Source organism: Protopterus annectens, chromosome 9.part0 (genome assembly GCF_019279795.1).
Source record: "Protopterus annectens isolate FY-2018-M chromosome 9.part0, PAN1.0, whole genome shotgun sequence".
In the NCBI taxonomy this organism is placed as follows: domain Eukaryota; kingdom Metazoa; phylum Chordata; order Ceratodontiformes; family Protopteridae; genus Protopterus; species Protopterus annectens.
The window spans coordinates 1,164,451,592-1,164,473,350 of NC_056743.1; the positions used below are offsets into that span (position 1 = coordinate 1,164,451,592).

A 21,759-nucleotide genomic window follows, 5' to 3' on the forward strand; every position below is an offset into this window, starting at 1 on the left:
TCCTTACCAGGGACATCCTAGAAGCTGCTACCTGGAGCTCTGTACATGCCTTCACCAAGCATTACCACATGCCTATCTTTTCTAAATACAGAGCTGGATTTGCCACTGCAGTCTTGCAGGGCTTAATAGCTGGCCCTAATGCTCTTTAACGTCCTGCTCCCTTCCTTAGCTTTGAGAATAAACCCAAATGTGATGACTGCAAAAGTGAAACATGAAGAACATAGTCCAGTTGTGTACACTTACCATAAATGTAGATGTCCAAGTGTATTCACTGTTGCAGTCCTGGTTACCCTTCCTCCAACACCCTGACTTCTCTTGGCTCTACCTTTCCTTCTTGTTGGTATATTTTTTCTTATGTATTTGCGTTTTGATGGGGGTGTACTGTACTATTTAATTGCTTCCTATTGTGGGGGCACCTGACATCTGGAGCAAGAAAAACTGATGTAACAGTGTCGGCTGCATGTTTTATACCCCTGACGACCTGACGTCAAGGAAGATGCGACATCATCCGATGCAGAAATCCAAAGACTCTGGTATTCAGGCTGGCTGAGGTCTACCTGCAGGCAGATAATGCAAATGTGAAGACTGCAACAGTGAATACACTCAAACATCTACATTTATGGTAAGTGTACACAACTGTACTTTTCTCAGTTTTTGTATTCTCTTTTGTTTAGTCTCTTCCCACATATCCTTAGCTGCCATAACAGAAACCTTTTTAGTCCATACCCCTAAATACTTCATCTCGTTGTGTTGAAGTGCAGCTGTAAAGGCTTTCATAAAGGAGCAGTGCCTTGTCAGTGTTTTCCTGTGCTTTTAATTATCTATGAACCTTTGATGGCCAGAATAAAGTAAGGCTCTGGATTAAGCAAAGATGAATTTTTGCTAAGTCTCATACTTAGGACAACTGAGTTTTATGGTATTTGCATTCTCTAGGTTTTCCTTTAAACGTAGTCAGCATTTTGGGTAACAGGTTATCATTTATCACACTACATGAAAAGCTGAAACAACACTGATAACTTCAGACGGAGAGTCTACATAAGAAATGTGTTACCTTAAGAGTGGGTTTACTCCAGAATTGCTCAGTGGCTTTTAATACCGTACTATTGGACCACTTTCATAAATTAAATGAAACTTGGCATAAGCATTCAGAGACTGGTTAGGGTTATATGCAAAAATACATTTGAAGGAATACTTAGAATGTGTAGTTTTATTTCTTTTAAATGCTGACAGGTATCAGACAGGGGTCATACCTCTCAACTGTACAGATTTTCACAGAATGTCCAGATATTTGCCTCATATTTTTGGCCCACTTTCATAAAATTGTGGTTTTCTGGCAAAGCACTGGCAAATCATTGAAGACTGAAGTTAGAAAATAATGACAGACATTTGAGTTTCAGATGTCCTACCCTTCAGAAAATTCATGCTAATGTAAAACTTGTTATTCTATCAACTTTCTAAGTTTGTAAGAGCAATATTTAAAAATGATCCCTATTTTTAGGCCTTTGTCTCACTTTTATAAATGGTGCTGTCCAGATTTCTTGCTCTAAGAGATTGAGAGGTATGACAGGGGTAGATTTTCTGTATACTGTCATACATTTTAGCTCTGGAGCCATCTGACCTTAATATTCATGGTCATAGGTTAGTAAATGCATATGCTTATAGATTTTGTCACTTATGATCAGTGGCTAACTAAACCATATATCAGGAAGGCTTATTTCTTATCAAGAAAGTACCTTCTGCTGTGTCAGTAGTTGGTTGCTTCTGAGGGGAAAATGTACCTGACTTATTTGATTATTCTTGGTGAAAAACATTTCAAACTGAATTCTTCTTGCCAGATCAAACTGAGATATCTGTGTTCAGGTATCTGAAGTCCGGGGAAATTTTGCATTCAATCTCAGGTATTTGTAGCTGAAGGTGACTGGAACAGCAACACCACTACTAACAATGCATAACTGAGATATAAACTATGGAGATCATTTTTGTCCTGGAAGAAAGGAAAATGATCAATTTTTACATAAATAAAAAAGCTTAACATAGCAGCAAAGATGGGTACAGAGAAGTAGAACTGTTGTTGTGGGTACCTAAATAAGAAGGTGGAAAACACAATTTACATAAGTTTGCTTTAAAGATCCCCAGTTTATGTTGCATGTGATAGACCATTTTTGCAGAACAACATTCAAGGTCTAACACCAGATAGTACTATGCTAAGCTTCTAAAAGGGGCTCGATAAGTAGACCACAGATTGTTATATTTCAGATGTGCATTATTAAACTTAACATTTTCTTATTGGTATGTTTCTTTCACTCTATAGCCAACAATTCTTGTTCAGCCTGTCTCCTCTAGTGGCAAAGGGCAAGATGGTCAAGGATATGAACAACTGCTTAATGATTAACAGCACCATTGAATGCCATGAAGAAAGGACCAGTCAAACCCTACAAGAAAAAATAACAACCTTTCTGTAAACGTTTTTTGTATAGCTATATCTTTATTTTCTTATCTTTGCTTGAAATCTTACTACCAAATACATAGCAGATAAAGACAGCAGTTCTACTCACAGATTGCTGATTTACTTACAATTAAGATGTTTATTAATAAGACCAAATATAATGTCTCTCTGTGTTTCCTGAAAACATGTAGAGCAATTTCCTTGGGCCTTGAATAAGCTGCCTGGTACTTTTCCATATAAATTCCACACACAGATTCTTCTGATCCAGCCACAGTGATATGACCACATAACCCTGCTGCAACTCATAATAAGAGAGAAAAGGTACAGTAGAATATAATGTTACCAGCTGGTTAACTGTGTTTGAACCACATAAAGTACTCCTTGAGCAGTATATAATCTAAATTAAATTTACTTGTACTTTTTTTGTACTTAGGTACAAATAAAAGAGGGGTACCTCATGAACTCAGGGGGATTATATATCTAAAATGTATCAATACTTAACATTTTGCCCATTAGAATGGCAGTAACAGAGTAAAATCCCCATAAAATCCATGTTACTACCTTGACTCCTACACTCACTGTGTCTGGCTATCAGTACTGTAGAGTAGGTTGAGGTATTGTACAATAAATACTCCAAATTATGAAAAGCACAGCAGGAAGTTTTTGGTTTTACTTGCCTAATATGCGAGTTTGACAATCTCCTTTAATCAGACCAAAATCTCCTAGTTCATTACTGAAAAAAGATTCTCTTATATAATCATGTTGGGTGATAATGTTTGTACAATGATTAAAAAATACTGCTGGACGTGTTTTCAAAAAAAAAAACAGAGAGAAAGAGAGAGAGAGAGAGAGAAAGAGAAAGAAAGGGAATGAACATATGCATTTTGATGAATGTCCCAGGGTAATTGCACTATGTGTTGGTAAACAATTTGAATGTACTGCCTGTAGCCATAGCAGATTTTTAATTGCAGTATCTTTTCTTATATCAAGGGAACTTTTTGTGCATGGTGTGGTTGTAATGGCAATATGTGCAGCTGAACAGGAACACTTTGATTTAATCTAATCAAGATGTATGTATATTAACAAAAACAATATTTGCAATACAATATTTAAATGGAAATTGCACTTTATAAAAATCACTCTAATTAAAACTAACAATACTTTATGTTGTAAAGTCATAAAATGCAAATAATAAAAGAATACCACATTCAAATTAGCTAGTAATTATATATTGTATACGTTTGTTTTTTACTTTAACAATTTTATTACATACAAATAGCATTGTACATAACTATAGATACAAAGGAACAGTGGCTGTCATAAAATAAGCATATTTATTAACCCATGATCATGAATTATCTTGCATGGAGGCAGAGATAGGAGCAGATTAAGGAGCTGCCTAGAATCTAAAGCTTCCTGAATAAATATAACATTTCATCTTGACATATTTTGTAGTTTGTTGTCTCTTACTGTGGGTCAAGGACAGTGCCACTCTCTAAAAAAGAAATACAGATGAAGTATTCCATGATGAGAACATATGGTAAATGCAGTTTTATGACAATTCTTTCGATCTTTGGCCTGCAAAATTTGTGGTAACACTGGCTTTCACTCTTTACTCACATAATACATTCTAAAACCTCTAGAAATTCTCTGTATAGACCTCAGTGGGAATGTGAGTGCATTGCTCCTTGTACAACGTAATGAATGAAAAGTGTTGGGTGAGTCTGGTCAAAGCACAAGTCACTGGAGTTACTAGATATTTTTAATTTAGCTATGCCATACAGCCTGGCTTTTGTGTACTGCATTATCTGTGCCAGTTATCATTTATAGAATGCTTTAACAAAAACAAGGTACTGATTCATTGTGCAACCTAGAAATAAATAAGACACAGCTAGGTGTGAGTGCATGAGACAAGTAGAAGATAAATGTTTTGATCTATAGTCTTCTGAAAAGACCCTACATAAATAATGTACATTAACACTAACACACACACACACACACACACACACACACACACACACACACACACACACACACACACACACACACAGACACACACACACACACACACACACACACACACACACACACACACACACACTTCCACATACATATAATATATAACATATAAATACATGTAAACCAAGCTGGACAGCACAAACTAGTAACTTTGAAAATGAAAAAAACAGGATCCAACCAAGAGACACACTGAGGCACAATAAGCTAGCGCTTTCATCCACTTTTAATGATGTGAACTTCTTCAGAAAAACCTGGATGAAAGCGCTAGCTCATTGTGCCTCAGTGTGTCTCTTGGTTGGATCCTGGTTTTTTCATATAAATACATGTCATACATCCTGCACTTACACACATGCATCTATATATCTATCAATACATCTGTATAATATAGGGTCTATGTTAAATCAGCGAATGCTTAAAATAGCGAACACTGATTTATCGACCCTTTAAGAGCAAAAGCTTAGAATCTTGAAGACATGGAACAGTGATTTTTTTCACAAAAAAAAAAAAAAGTTCAAAACACAAAATAAAGTGTGGGGCTTCACTGCTCACACCCCGCTAACTTAAATATACCAACTCTGAGATCACACCACAGTGGAGGAAATGGCAAAGTCCCAAAAACGGTCCAGCGATTGTTTTTCCCTGGGAAGAAAATCACTGTTCTTTGTCTTCGTGATTATCAGCTTTCGCTCTTAAAGGGTCAATAAATCAGTGTTCATTATTTTAAGCATTCGCTGATTTAATATAGACCCATAATATATATATATATATATATATATATATATATATATATATATATATATATATATATATATATATATATATATAGATGTATGTATAGGGTGTATGCAAACAAACACACAGGTATATATATATATATATATATATATATATATATATATATATATATATATATATATATATATATATAGATAGATATAGATATAGATAGATATAGATATAGATATATAGATATAGATAGATATAGCTATAGCTATTTGTGCATAGTATATATATATATATATATATATATATATATATATATATATATATATATATATATATAGATATAGATATAGATATAGATAGATATAGCTATAGCTATTTGTGCATATATATGTAGTACAGGCACAGTTTGTTTAGCTGAGCATTCAGTTTGTCATTACAAGAATCATTGTCTCATTTGACTGAGGCAAATGTTATTATTATGGTCTATATTTGTGATATTTGAAGTGAGAAGGTGTCAGAGTTATCACTGCTGGCAAGTTTGTGTTTGACTGTGAAATATGTGCAGTGAACTGAGTGTGTGCATGAGTGCGTGCATGTGTGTGTGTGTGTGTGTGTGTGTGTGTGTGTGTGTGTGTGTGTGTGTGTGACTGAGTATGAGAGATTGTGTGGAAGTGTATGTATCTGGATACAAGCAAGTGTGCTGGCAAGTGACTATGCGCAATGCTGGTACTGTAAGATGCATGTAAAGTAGGGTTAAGAAAATGTTTCCTTTACCCGGCTGTTCTGCTGTCTCAGATTTAGTATTATATAAAGCTGTAGAAAGTTTAAGGGAGCATGGAGGATTACCTGCGGAAACGGTTATTTTATTTATCTTACTTTTTTTTGATGAATAATGCAGTTGACCAATTTTTATGATAATTTGTAAGTCAAATAATGGCTACATAGTCATAAACACACACACTCAAAAGTGGGCCCTCTATAGACCCAGGAAACAACAGATCCATAAGTCTCACTAGTCATATATAAAGACATGGAAAGACTCATCATGGATATGATCAGTAATGGTACTGTAAAAATCCAGACATTGGACCCAACCCAGTATGGTTTCATCAAGGGCAAATCATGTCTACTCAACCTGTTGGAGTTCTATGAGAAGGTCACCAAAGCAATGGATGAGGGTGAAATGGTTCAGACTGCCTACCTTGACATGATCAAGACATTTAACACATTGTTGACAAACTCAAAAGGTTAGGTACAAACACGTATGTCACCCAGTAGACAGCCAACTGGCTTACAGACAGATCCAAAGAAGTTAGAATTGGGGAGTCCACCTTTACAAAGAGACCAGTCACATATGGAGTCTCTCAGGGATCAGTCCTTGGACTGCTCCTTTTTGCCATTTACTTCTCTGAAGTCAAGGCCAATGTCGGTAGTCTCTGGCTGACTAAATTTTCAGATGATTGCAAATTAAGAGCTATCATTGAATCCCACACTGGCACAGATGTTCTCGAGGAGGGGCTGTCACCAACAAAAAAACTGGTGTCAATGCCATGGAATAAAACTAAATGATAAGAAATGTATAATAGTATCCTTCAGGAAGTCATCCACTCCTGGTAACTATCATATTAACAACACACCCTTAGAGTTGACCCAGTAGTCAGGGACATAGGGACACACATAGATAGTAATCTAGCCTTTGACCATCACATTTGTACAGTAGTGAGGAAATCATTCTATGTTGCACAACTTATAAACAAAGGTATGGTATCTAAGTCCAAGGAAGTCATTGTTCCTTTGTATTTGGCATTCATAAGGCCAATCACTGAGTACAATGGCCCCTTTGGTATGTACCAAACCAGGCATATCCAACAATTGGAATGTCCACAGAGGTTCCTCACTAATACAGGGCTTAAGTAAAATGTCCTATGCACATTACCTCAAGGCTCTATCCCTGTATTCTGTCTCTTGCAGGCTTTTGAGGGGAGATCTATGCCTGACGTACAGGGCATTGTCAGACCCCACTCTGATGGACCTCCTGCATATCCACAAAACAAGCAGCACCGGAACTACCTATTCTAAAGACTTAAACCTTGCCTGTAATATAAATAGGACCTGCTGGAGAGATGGATATGTATCCCAGAGATTAACCCATCTCTGGAACAGGCTCACCATCCATGTGAAGCAGAGTTCCTCCCTAACCCAATTCAAGTGCAACTTGGACAATTTGATGGAGAACAGGAAATCCATCCCTGGTTTGACACCTGTGTCTCTAATGGGCACAGGCAACCTATAAATGGTTCATTTTCCAGGCCTTAGCTTGTAAATGTTTCATCTGCCAAGCCCCTGCTTGCACTTATCAAGGGTATCGTAACTTGTCTGAGATTTGGGATGCATTGGAAAGACTCATCATGGATATGATCAATAATGGTACTGTAAAAATCCAGACATTGGACCCAACCCAGTCTGGTCATTAGCCTAGTAAACACTTATGAACCTATATATATATATATATATATATATATATATATATATATATATATATATATATATTTATATAGATAGAGTTATATATGTATACATATATATATATATATATATATATATATATATATATATATACATATATATATATATATATATATATATATATATATATATATATATATACATATATATATATATATATATATATATATATATATATATATATATATATATATATATATATATATCTACATATATACATATATATATATATATATGTGTGTGTGTGTGTGTGTGTGTGTGTGTGTGTATATATATATATATATATATATATATATATATATATATATATAGACACACATGCACACACACGCATGCACACACACGTGCGCGCACACACACACACACACACACACACACACACACACACACACACACACACACACATATACATACATATACATGGATCACTATTAATCTGTCAACACAGTGTTTTATTAACAGAGTGTAGCGTATATCAAGATCAAATTTCATTCCTATGTCATCTGATAATGCTTTCAGATCCTCATCTGCTGAACTGTACAATTTTAATTCATCCACAAAAAGTCGATGAGATGTATTTAATCAAGTCTGGTTTCTTGGAGTTAAACTGTAACCATAGCCTAATCTATTAAGTAAAGAGCTTAACTGGTCAAGGGCAAGAGAAAAGCATCAGCAGTGACAATGTATCACCCTGGAATGTCACCCTTTGAATTTTTATCCCTGGGATATTCATTTCTCATGGCTCAGCTGGAAAGTGGTTTACTTCACTTCTGTTTCATATTCATTTCAATGTAATTGGCCAGTGTAGGGTATATCTCATAAATCTATAAGCATTCCATTATTCATGAATATGGGATGCTGTCAAACGCTTTTTTGTAATCTATCCATGCCACACTTAGATTATTTTATGTGGTTATATTCTTGAAGCTCAGTACATAACATACAGTTAAACACACACACTTCTGCACCAGTAGTTTAATATCCACATAACATATAGTTCTCTTACATTTGTAAGACAAGCATATAAATCACATTAATATTTTCATGTGATGTAATTATTTACAAAATTCCAGCTAGATGGGCTGACAGGTCCATAGCACAATTCAGCACTACAGAACCCCATATTGTGAACACCAGAATTATGAAAAATTAAAATTCCATCACTTGCCTTATGAGTGATTGCTGTCCATCAGTTCAGATATTTCCCTATTAATTTTCTGATTTTCTTTTCTCAAACTGCATTTCTATCTCCCATGCTGCAACTTTGAAATTAAAGTGCATGCAATGTCTGTGTTCACTCTTGCAGGGTGCTTCTCTTTCGTCCATAGTTGTGCACTTGTGGAGTTAGTACATTTAAATAAGGGTGATAGGATGTGTGGAGTTTCAATTCCCTCTCCTCCACAAAAACACTGCCTTCTTGTTGAGTTTTGTTTTTTATGAGCAGATGCGTTTTTGATTATTTGTGAATAAATAATAACCAGTTTGAAGGTGAGAAGTTATTCTATCATATGAAATGTGATTCCATCATTAAAAAATATTAAAGTATTAAAGCTTTTGTAAAGAAGGACAGACCCCAACCCTGCACTCACAATGTATTCCCAAAATAGAAATATTCCAAATTGTCTAATCCTCAGACTTTGGATATAATCCTCATTTTCAAAGTAACAGTCTTGTAATTCCAAGGGCCATAATCCTACCTAATGGAATTAAAATAGTTATCTCAGTACCCTAATGCCGCGGTGGTGCAGCAGTAGTGTTGTCGCCTCACAGCAAGAGGTTCTCCCGTTCGATTCTCAGCTGAAGTGCCTTCTATGTGGAGTCTGCATGTCCTCCACGTGGTTGGGTGGCGTTCGAAAGACATGCGTGAATGGGCGTGCCTTCATTGAAGGTTGGGTGTTTGGCTGGCACCTCAACATCCATAAAAATCTACTGCCAATCATTAGCAGACCGGAGTTCCGCTGTGGCAACCTCTAACTGGGAAAAGCTGAAAGAAGAACAACATCTCAGTATCCTGGGATACCATAAATACTCTGGGATCTCATTTTCTTAACACAGTTTGAAGTTTATGGTTGCATCTGCATCTATATTTAAATATGCATGTTGCAGCCTTTCAAAATTTCAGATACTTTAAAACATTTAAATTCAGTGTTCTATTCCTTTAACTATGAATTGTTCTGATAACTCCACAACTAAGCCATTTGCATTTGTAAGGGTTCCCCGTCAGATATATATAGTTGGAATAATTTTTACAAATATGAGCTCTTCTAAGATGGATTTTATGACTCTCTTCCATGCCACATATTGTTGCCTCATGAACGACAACTCATCCTTATTATAGAGCGTCAACTGGATCCTTAGTCTGGAAATCTTAAGAACTATAAAACGATAACCTGTCTTCCAGCAATGTACAAATTATATGCTGCAAATGATGCACACTTTAGGAAAGAATCAATTATGGCAATAGAACAAAAAGGTAAGAAAAATCAGTCATATAAACAAAGTATCATTTGTTGCTAAACAAAGCAATATTAGAGAGTGTGGAAAAGAGCAGAAAGGTATATAAATTATATACCTGTGCAGATGTCTGTTTTAATGGTAGAAGTTGGAACATACAGAGTAAACTTGAAAAACATCAAGAAAATAAATTGAAATTGTTTACAGCTGCGCTATAAAGTTGATTCAAAAAAACTTCCCTCGCAGCAAGCAGGACCCAAAAAATCAATCCAAGCAAAATACCCACAGGCTAAGGTAACAACTTGCAGAAATGAGATGTAGAAATCTACATAATAATCCACAGTGTTAAAAATCCAGAGTATCAAAGGTTTAATAGAATACTCTGAATTTTTAACACTGTGGATTATTATGTAGATTTCTACATCTCATTTCTGCAAGTTGTTACCTTAGCCTGTGGGTATTTTGCTTGGATTGTGCTATAAAGTTAGTTAATGCAAAGAGACAGGATGTCTAGAGCTAGGATGTTTTTCTATTGTCTTGAGACAGAGATAATTACTAGGCTTAAAATGTTAAAGTGTTTAACTGTTTTATGACTTCCAGTTCTAGGCAAACTTCTGAGAGATAAATATTTTTGACACAGAGGTGCCAAATTTTAAGTTTCAGTTAGCCTGTGAACTAAAGGCAGATGACAAAGAGTGATGTCATCCAACTGACCCAACAGTAATGTTTTGATATTAATTTGGGAACTCTCTCAGAGACTTTGCATTTTGTATCTTATCTTGGATATGAAAAATCCATCTTCAGCACTTTTCATCTGCATTTGCCTTGCTCTGTAATCTATATTAGATGAATGAATTATTAAAATGTTGGGTGCAACATGCTTGACACACTTTAATCAAACATTCACCTAATCAGATGCTGAAAATGCCGAAAATAGGAGTTTCAAAAACTTTTACCTGGCCATGTTACTGAATTTGACTTGTGACGTCGAAAAGCTAACCTATCTGGAATGGCTAGGTAAGCGAATTCTTTCCTCGTGAAAGAATTTGCTTTGGTATTACTGGGAAATTGCCCTTTCCCCAATGTAGAGCAATCTCAGAGTTGGTATATTTAGTTAGCGGGGGGGGGTGGTGTGGAGGGGTGAAGCCCCCCACCTTCTCCTAAAAAGCAAAAGAGTGTTTTTAGATATGAAAGGTTTGAAATAATGTGAGCGAGTAGGGGTGTACATATATTGGTAGTTTCTATATGTCTTGTATATCAGTACAGGGAAGGTGTTGGCCAAACAAAATCTTCAGATTACCTGATTTTCAGCCATTTCAGTTTCCGGATTAGATGAACGTTCAATTACAGTGCGTCGAGTATGTTGTACTCGACATTCTAATCGTTCATTCATCTAATATAGACCCAGTAAGACTTAGATCATAGTACCTCTCTTAGAGGTAGATAGGAATATAGTAAGATTAGTTTAGATGTTTTCTGTATTTATTTGAGACTATCCTGCAAAGTTCTTGTAAAATATTTCCTGTGATTTTGAACTCTGCAGTCACTGTGCTGAGTTATTGAGTATTGTCGTGTTCTTTTATTATTTATTACTAAATATATTCAAACCTTGTAATTGTGGCTGATTTTTTTGAGAGATAATTAAGCTCCTAGAGTACTTGCATATCTGTTTGGTGACACTGTACAGGCCACTTTTAAATAGCCTTAAAAGTCTTGGTCACAATTACCATTTGGATAATAGTAACATTACACAATAGGATTGGACACCGTTTGGTAAGGGCCTTATAGTAGCTGATAAGTAAGGGTTGCTGGTGGCAGCTGGTAGTACCTTATAGCCTGGGCAGAAGGGGGAATAGATAATAAACCTGTGCCAGCCTTTCCCATGTGTGTGTGTGTGTGTGTGTGTGTGTGTGTGTGTGTGTGTGTGTGTATTTGTATATCAATCAAATCTCAAAGTGTGTGTGTGTCAGCTACTTGGTCAGGGACACGAAGCACTGGTTGGACAGAGAGGGTGCTGGAGGTCTTAGCTTGTCCACTCAGCTGAGATCTTAACCCTGTAGCTGTGCCACTGTGGAGTCTTATTGGGGATCTGGAGAAAGAGGGAGAAACCATCCCCAGACTGACTGTGATCTCCATGTGCTCTTAAGGGAAATTGTACTTTACTGTGTGTGTACTTGTCATCCTCTCAATGTGCACGCCCCACACTGGTGCTAGTGGTGAGGATTGAAGCTCCTTTATTAACCAGCCAGTGCAGGGGCATCACAAGTTCATGCACAAAAGATGCATGGGTAGTAGATCAGTATTTCACCCTAGGCATTAGCAAAGTCAGGGCGCTCCAGACCCTAAAAACTATTAGAAGTGCTGGCCTCACAGTACCTAGGCAATGAGTAGTGTTAGATATGCTGCAAACCTAATTTCCATAGCTCTCACTGATGATCAAGCCAAGAGATGCAACTATGAAGTTCCAGCTGGTGGGAAGCATTTCTTCAACAGCTAACACCTTGTGCATACAACAAGTCTGCAAATATTGAACCACTTTATAACTTCTGACAGTACAACATAGTGTAATATAATATACTACCAGAATTATTGATCAGAAAGAGTGAAATGGTTAATGAAATCCACTGCAAGGTGAATCAAGTGCTTTCCCCCACAGGAAATAAATGTTCATTGTTAGTATTTGACCATTAGTCTTTTGTGAACTACTAATAAATATTTCCATATTTAATTTACAGTTCTGTAGAGACTGAATATAGTACTAATACTGGACCATATCAGCAAACAGATCGTAGGGAACAGATCAATAACGCTGATGTGTGCAGATGATGGACGCTACAAGCAGACTTTGAGAAGGAATTTCTGCAAATGATCCAGTACTGGATTGTAAAACTGAAGGCACATGGTATGAAACTGAATACAGACAAGACAGTGGTCATGGCAACAAATGGAGGAAATAAGAAGAAGATGCAATTTGATGTAGAAGAGAAAATTCTGGAACAGGTTAACAGCTTCAAGTGTTTGGGCGATATGGCTGAGTAGATGGGAAGTCTTAATGAAGAAGTCAAACTAGAAAAAGAGGAGCTGCATCCAAGTAGCATAGAGTATAAGCAATAGTATATGAGAGAAGGATGACAACAAAGCTGAGAAGTAAGAAACACAAAAGAATGACGCGGCCACTGCTTCTGTGAGGTACAGAAACCTGGGCAATGAAGACAGAGCAGCTGAGAAAGCTAGAGATATTGGAGAGAAAGTGTGTGAGAAAGATGGTAGGATGCACACTGTGGGACAGATGTAGGCATTACTGCATCCGAGTAGAAGCCAAAGTAGTTCCAGTTGCAGAGAAGGTGAAGTAGAACAGTTCAAAGCTGACTGGTCATGTGCAGGAAAACTGAAGATGATTATTTTTAAGAAGAGCCTACAGACTGCACACAATATATTATTCTATATTTCAACTTCCAATTTTCCCAAGTAGACCCTCCCTACTTCCTATCCTAGCTACATTCTCATCCACTTACCTTTCAAATCCCTTCATTTCTTGCATTTCAGAAACAGCGTGTTTCTACTACAGTTCCTCATAATTAGTACAGCTTCTCCTACCTGCACGCTTAACATCCTACCAACATCCATTACTCTCACAATTCCAACAAAAATCTTACGCAGTGTCATCTAAGAAATTTTGCAGAACCTCATCTCTCAGTCACACTTTATCTATATCAGCACTCATGTATCCTACTATTCAAGTACAATTATCCAAAGTGATAGTAATTTCCTAACAACTTGAGTATTAAACATTAAATCAAGCAAAAATGTTTCTATCCATGCTGTCATGCCTCCGTAACCAAAAGAATTAGCAGTGACATCCACACAAACCCAGGCCCAACTCAGCATATCCTGTCAGCTCCTTTATCACAATCACCTCAGTCACAGTCCACATAGGCCTTCACATATACCACACCAACGTAAGACACATATATATATAACAAAATCCCCATAGTACATGCAAGAATAGCACTATACAGGAAACTAAATGAAGAAATTGTCCCACAGGTTATAACATTATCAAATTAGACAGACCTAACAAAAAATTTGTTAATATCATTGTTTTCTACAAAAAGAAAAAAAAACTAAAAATCTCCCTTTTCCCTACATCCTGCCAACATAATCTAACTCAGAAATCCTACTAACCACGCTAAAACGAAACACTCACAAGATGATCGCAGTCATGTACACAGCTCAGCAAGCTCCTGCCTGGTGCCCTGCAGAGTTCTAAAGCAGCAGAGAGACAAAAGAGAGACTTTGGATTGATTAAGTATAATTTTTCTGCATTTTCTTGCTGCCTTTAGCTAATTCTGCCTAAAACGCCGATTTTCAGGAGTTTCTGTGATTTAAAAAGCTTGTTTCAACTACATATTGTACTTATTTTACTGCCTGCACTTTAGCAAAGTCGTTTTTGTGTTTAAATTACCTGTTTAACTGTTGTAGGCTACAAACTCAAGTGTGATAGCCATTTATGTGCATTTAAAGTGTTTTTTGATTGTATCTGCTTTATTTTCTGAAAAAAACAAAAAAAAAAAAAATACTTGTTTTCGCGACTTTCTAAGCTAGTTTAGTCCAGTTTTCAGGTTAGTGCTGAATTCAGGGCTGTGTTGCAAGTCTCTGTGTTTGTCCATACCTTACTTGGACAGAAGGAAATTTCTCTGTTCACTGTGAGAGAGGGAACTTTGAGCAGCCTATCTGTCCCTGGAGGACTGGTTTCAGCCAGAAATTAGTAATTTATTGGCCATTTTGGGCTCATTTCTATCTCTTTCATTTCCCTGCTATAAAACCCACATTTGCATGGTTTTTATGCTAGTGTACAGCTCAGCAAGCTCCTGCTTGGTGCCCTGCAGAGTTCTACAGCAGCAGAGAGACAAAAGGAGGCACTTCTCAGTATGAAGAATATCGATATATGTGCAGTAACAGAAACCTGGTTTAAAGGTCCAGAGAGCACCCCAGCACTACCAGGCTACAACTCATACCATTAATTTCAGCCACAAAACCCAGACCAAAATACAAAAGGTGGGGAGTATCCATATTCATCAAGGATACCCACACCTCCAGGTTAGTGGTACAGCATGATGCTTCAGAGATAATCCACGTGCAACTAACAATGGGCAAAACTGCTATTCAAATTATAGCTTACTACAGATCACCCACCATGTCCCAGCACCCCCACTCTGCATTTCTGGAAACACTGGGAAACATAAAGGTCCTACCAAAAACCCTGATATTGGGTGATTTCAATTACCCAAACATTAACTGGGAGAACTACTCAAGTACAAACTCCCTTGTCCAACATTTACTAGACTTTATAAACTCAAATGCCCTGGATCAACTGGTCAACACCCCCACCAGAGGTGACAATATATTGGACCTGGTCATCACCAATATGAGCGACCGGTGTTCCACACTGGAGTTCAACCCCTCGTTGGTTTGATCTGACCATAAACTAATCACTCTGGTTATCCACATTCCACCACCACCCCCAGTCAAAGAAACCACCATGAAAAACTTTTCAAAAGAAAACTTCACATTACATAAGACCGAGGTGGGAAGTTTCAAAGCCCCCATGCTAAAGGATAATGCCATCCAAGCTGCAAAATCCTTTACTAATGCACTTTACAGGCACCTACAAAAATACATGGATCATGCTATCCCAAACAAAACCAAGACTCACTCTTCCAAGAAAAGGAAACCAGTCTGGTGGACCACTGCCATAAACAAGCTATACAATCGAAGGAGGTAACTAGTACAGAAAAGAGTAAAATCCTAAGAAGGGAAGACATCCCTGATCAGTATCAGCAAGAAACTACATTCCCTCATAAAATCATCCAAGGCTAGCTTCGAAAGAAAAATTGCCATGGACTCCAAAGATAACCACAAGGTATTCTTTAGCTATGTCAAGAATCTAAGTGGCAATTCTCAGATCTGCTCGGAGGTAGTGCAGAATGGCACAAAAAACACTGAAACGACCGATATAGCCAACATCCTGGCAGACAGGTTCAGTGCAAACTTCACCCCCCCCTCACCCCCAAAAGGGCCCTTAACTATACCAAAAGAATGTAGTACCCCTGAAATCACAGACACTCAGGTTAAAACAGCCCTCTCCAAAGCCAAAAACACAGCATCAATGGGACCGGACAGTGTGCCAGGCTGCGTCCTACATGAGCTCAAAGATGAACTAACCCCTCACCTAAACACACTGTTTAAACTTAGACTCTCCACAGGCTACATGCCAACAGAGTGGTGCACAGCAACGGTTATTCTGCTCCACAAAGGTGGAGCCACAACGGACCCCGGGAACTATCGCGCTATAAGCCTGACTAGCTTGGACTGCAAAGCTATGGAGCGCATCATCATGGATCTCATTAACAAAGACATTGGAAACCTCCAAACACTAGACCCTACCCAGTTCGGCTTTGTTAAGGGCAGATCATGCCTCCTAAACCTGGTGGACTTCTTTGAGACAGTTACCAAGGCTATAGATGAGGGAAAGGTGGTCCACACAGCCTACCTAGACCTCGCAAAGGCCTTCAACACCATTCCCCACTCAGGCATTATAGACTAGCTCACCAGCCTGAACATAAACCCCTATGTCACGAGATGAGTTGCCAACTGGCTCATGGACAGAACCCACATGGTAAGAGTTGCAGGAGCTAGGTCTGACTCTAAACCAGTTATAAGTGGCATTCCCCAGGGCTCAGTCCTAGGACCCCTCCTGTTTGGCATATACTTCTCAGAGGTACAGGCAAGCACAGGAGGACTATGGCTGACCAAGTTTGCAGATAACTGCAAACTAGGGGCTATAATTGACTCTCTGGCTTCACAGACATCCTCCAAAAGGTTCTCACTGAGACAGATACCTGGTGTCAAAACCATGGTCTCAAGCTAAATGCCAAAAAGTGCATAGTCATCCCCTTTGGAAAAAACAAAATACCTGCAAACTACCACATAAGTGGTAGCCCCCTAAATATGGAAGATGTTATAAGGGATCTGGGGACCCAAGTAGATAGTAACCTCTCCTTTGATAATCATATTGCCAAAGTGGTTAGAAAATCCTTCTATTTGGCCCACCTAATCACAAAAGGGTTTGTATCCAAAACGAAAGAGGTCATTGGGCCCCTCTACGCATCACTCATCAGACCCATCATAGAGTACAATGCCCCATTTGGGATGTACCTTACAAGACATTTACAACAATTGGAAAGACCACAGAAAGACCACAGAAATTCCTCATCAAGAGGATCACTGGCCTCAAGCAGATGCCCTATGCAGCTCGACTGAAGAAACTCCAGCTGTACTCAGTTGCATACCACCTACTCAGAGGTGATCTCTGCCTGACATACAAGGCCATGTCCAACCCAGAACTGATGGACATGCTCCACCTAAAGAAAACCATATCCCCTCAAGCCACATGCTCCAGGGATCTAAACCTCAACATAACAATAAATAGGATGTGCTGAAGGGATAGATTCCTGTCCAAGAGACTTCCCATGCTCAGGAACAAGATTCCAATCTCCATTAGGCAGAGCTGTTCGCTAACGCTCTTCAAGAGAAACCTTGACGAGTGGATGGGAAACAGAAAGTTTACCCCAGGGATCACGTCAATGGCTCTGCTGGACAGAGGTGCAGAGAACTAATCTAAGGGGGTGGCAAAAGCCAACACATTCCGGCTAAGCTTATAAATGCCTTCGGGCAGATAGCCTAGTACCTACCTATGAACCTATGAACCTATGGGTGTATACTCACAATAATGGGTGTATACATACCCTCAGGTAACAATATTAATATACTGGAAGGTATTCTTTGCTGTGTCTTCTCAAAAATTTCTCAAGAAACTGTAATATTGGGTAATACATTCTGAAAATCCAGCCAGTAATACATGCATCTCTACATGTTCACCCAGATTATAACTGCACTGACTAGATATAACAAATCCACAGCCAGACAGTCAACCCTCAGTTGGATCCTAAAATCCTCTCCATATGAAATACCATCCCATAGGACTCTGTCAGCCAGACTAAGTGATCACATACCCATTTACATTATAAAGCCCAAAAAACATCATTACAACCTGGTAAGAAAACTTACTACTTTTTAATTAAAACACTACATCTCCTTAACTGGGAGTCCTTAAATGCTCTCTCCAAAGATGGTGCTGTCCCTAAGCTCAAAAAAGTTTTCCTAGGTGTTCCAAACACACTAGCTCCCTCCCTCCCTCCAAAATAAAATGAGTTAAAATCAACCCTGCCCCATGGCTATCCTTATCAATCAAAGAACTCACAAAGCAAAGAGAAAGAGGATGCAAGGTCTAGACAAAAAATTAAACCTCTACTTTACTAGCACATAGATAACAAAGAAACCTAGCAAAACAACTTATCACCAAAGATAAGAAACCCTACTACTCATCTAAGCAAAGCAGACACACTAATTATCCAAAACTGTTTTGGGCTTCCACCAATAAACTGTTAAATACATGGCAAGCTACACAGCCAACGTTAAACATACAGAAATAAAATACCATAGCCAACCAATTTACTATCCAGTTTATACAGAAGGTACAGCCCTGGAACAAATTGTTCAAACCCTTGCAAGAGGATCAAACATACTAGATCTAGTCCTCACTAACATGACAAACAGATGCACCACCGCAACTGTCGTACCCTCATTAGTTAAATCTGACAACAAATCAGACCCTTCAAGCTGGCACCCAATACCAGAATCAACAAAGAGTGCAATCAGACTAAAAGTCTACACAAAGGCAAACTATACCCTCCTAGGAGTAGGTATAAATGCATTCCAAGCCCCACACTCTGCTGGAAGTGGCAACTATACCAACACTTATACTAAAGCCCTGTACAATCACTTGGATAAGTGTATAGACTCCATTGTTCCATACAGAAACAAAGCCAGAGCCCCAAGTAAAAACAAGCCACCCTGGTGGACTTCCAATATAAACAAACTTTACAACAAATGCAAAAAGTTGCTGTCTAAGAAAACTAATGTGAGTCCCAGAAATGTAAAAGCACCCTCTTCAGACTCAACAGGCAAATAACACAATATGTCAAATGCTCTGCCGGCAACTTTGAGAAAAAGTTAGCAATCACAGCAAAGGAAAACCATAAGGCTTTTTACAGCTATGTACATAGCCTAAAAGGTAGGAACCAAGCAAGTGCCAAACTTGTGACTAATGATATCAAACACACTGATCCCGCAGTGATAGCAAACTTGCTAGTGGACAGATTTGGTGAAACTTCATTCCTCTATCCCCTCCAAATTTACCACATACCTTGACTTCAACTCCCCCCACCCTACATATCTGAAGAACACATCATTAAAGCCTGGACTAAGGCAAAAACCCAGCCTCTATGTGACCAGATGGCATCCCAAATAGGATAAAACATGAACTAGCACCACCATTAGGTACCCTATTCAGTCATAGCCCAACTACAGGCCTTGCTCCTACAAAATGGAGAACAGCAACAGTTATTCCTCTCCACAAAAGTAGCTAAGCAACAGACCCAGGGAATTATAGACCCATAAGTCTGATCAACCTCATTTATAAGGCCATGGAGCATATCATCATGGACCTCAGAAATAAAGACATAGGTAACCTCCAAACTCCAAATACAATTCAGCTTTGTCAAGGGCAGAACCTGCCTGTTAAACCTTGTAAATCTCTTTACAAAAGTAACCAGGGCAATTGATGAGGCAAATCTGTGCACACAGCATACCTTGACTTGGCAAAAGCCTTCAACACAATCCCACACTCAGGCATTACTAATAAACTTAGCAAACTGAACATAAACCCCTTTGCTGTAAGATGGGTTGCCAATTGGCTTGCTAACTGGACACATACTATCAAAGAGGGTGACTCCACATTAATTGACAGACCTGTCACCAGTGGGAAGTCACAAGGGTCAGTGCTAAGGCTATTGTTTAGTGTATTCTTCTCAGAAGTTCAGGCTAAAACTAAGGGGATGTGGCTGACCAGGTGTGCGGACTACTGCAAACTGGGTGTAATTAATGAATCCCCAATTGATGTCAGTATACTTCAGGAGGGTCGTCCGCAGGCCAGTGCCTGGTGTCTTATAAACAGTCTTAAACTGAATGCAAAGAAATGCATTATCATTCTCTTCAGGAAATAAAAAATAGTGTCCCTTCACACTATCAGATTAACAATACCCTAAGTACCTATGAAGTTGTAAGGGATCTGGGAACAAAGTTGACTGCAAACTTAACTTTGACCACAATGTGCCTACTGTAGTAAGGAAGGCTTTCTAGGTAGCACACTTGATTAGCAAAGGCATCACCTATAGAGCAAAAGAGGTTATAACCCCTCTATACTCATCACTAATCAGGGCCATGATTGGGTATAATTCCCCTTTTGGCATGTACCATACAAAGTACTTGCAGCAACTGGAGAGACCTCAGAGGTTTTGAACAAAGGAGATCAAGAGACTCCAGCACATGCCTTACATAGGCCAACTAAAGTCCCTGTCACTGTACTTGGTATCATACAAACTTCTTAGGAAAGATGTATGTCTAGCTCACAGAGCAATCTCCAACCCAAACCTAATTAATTTTCTTCACACTAGGACTAGAGCTAACCATTCTAGTGATGTATATATGGCCTGTGACTTGAATAGGACATGCTAGAGGGACAGGTTTGTCTCACAGTGACTGTCACAGTGTTAGAATAGGCTGCCCATTCATGTAAAGCAGAGCACCTCTATGACACTGTTCAAAAGAAACCTGGATGAGTGGATGGGACACCATAAATTCTTACCGGGGATAGCATCCACAGCCCTTCTGGACATGGGCAGTCATTACTAAATACAGTCCTAGGTATTAACTAAAGTATCTATGGTACTACATTGGGATGAAACATCTAGGTTTGAAATGACTTCCAGGTCAATTGCCTAGTAACCTCCTATGATCTTATGATCCTGTGAATAATTGAGCTCTCAAAGTCCCTACTCAATCAAATAACCTCCTTCAGCATTTCTCCTTCTAACCATTTCCCACAGATACCATTACACAATACATGAAATAATTAAAGCCTACTACAGCTGGCCCCTGATAGTCTACCTAGTTAATATTAAAAAAAAAAAAAAAAAAAAAAAAAAAAACAGAAGAGGCTATTGGATATCCAGTTTTAAAGCTGACAAATTTATCCATATCTGAAATGAAGGTCCCCTTGCTATGGAACAAAATTATTAATTATTCTGCTGCACAAGGATGGATGAATACAGATCTTTGAAACTATAGGCCAATTGCCAAAGTATCTCACCTGTCAAAAACATTAGAAAAATGTATTCATACTCAATTTTTCAACTATCTAATAGACAAACTAGCTTCTGTCTTAAGCCTAACATAGCTACATCCTCATCACAGCTACTGCTTTGCTGAATTTTAATACTGTCAACACCCAGAGAAATGTTAAAAGCCTTGTCTTCACAATCATCCTAAACTTATCAAAAGCTTTTGATACTGTTTTGTCTCACACCAGAAACTCTTACATAACCTCTCATCTCTATTGCTCACCA

General features: G+C 38.3%; 1 protein-coding gene across 1 annotated transcript in view; it reads left to right on the forward strand.

Annotated features, from left to right (window-relative positions):
• Positions 1-3,889, forward strand: part of LOC122811900 (membrane-spanning 4-domains subfamily A member 4A-like) — a gene marked incomplete at its 5' end in the record, with an annotated part of 116,671 nt that extends 112,782 nt beyond the window's left edge. Inside the window, 1 exon segment of the mRNA XM_044084052.1 lies at positions 2,312-3,889. Coding sequence (XP_043939987.1) covers positions 2,312-2,392 — 81 coding nt within the window. The 3' untranslated portion in view covers positions 2,393-3,889.
• Positions 3,890-21,759: the final 17,870 nt, after the last annotated feature.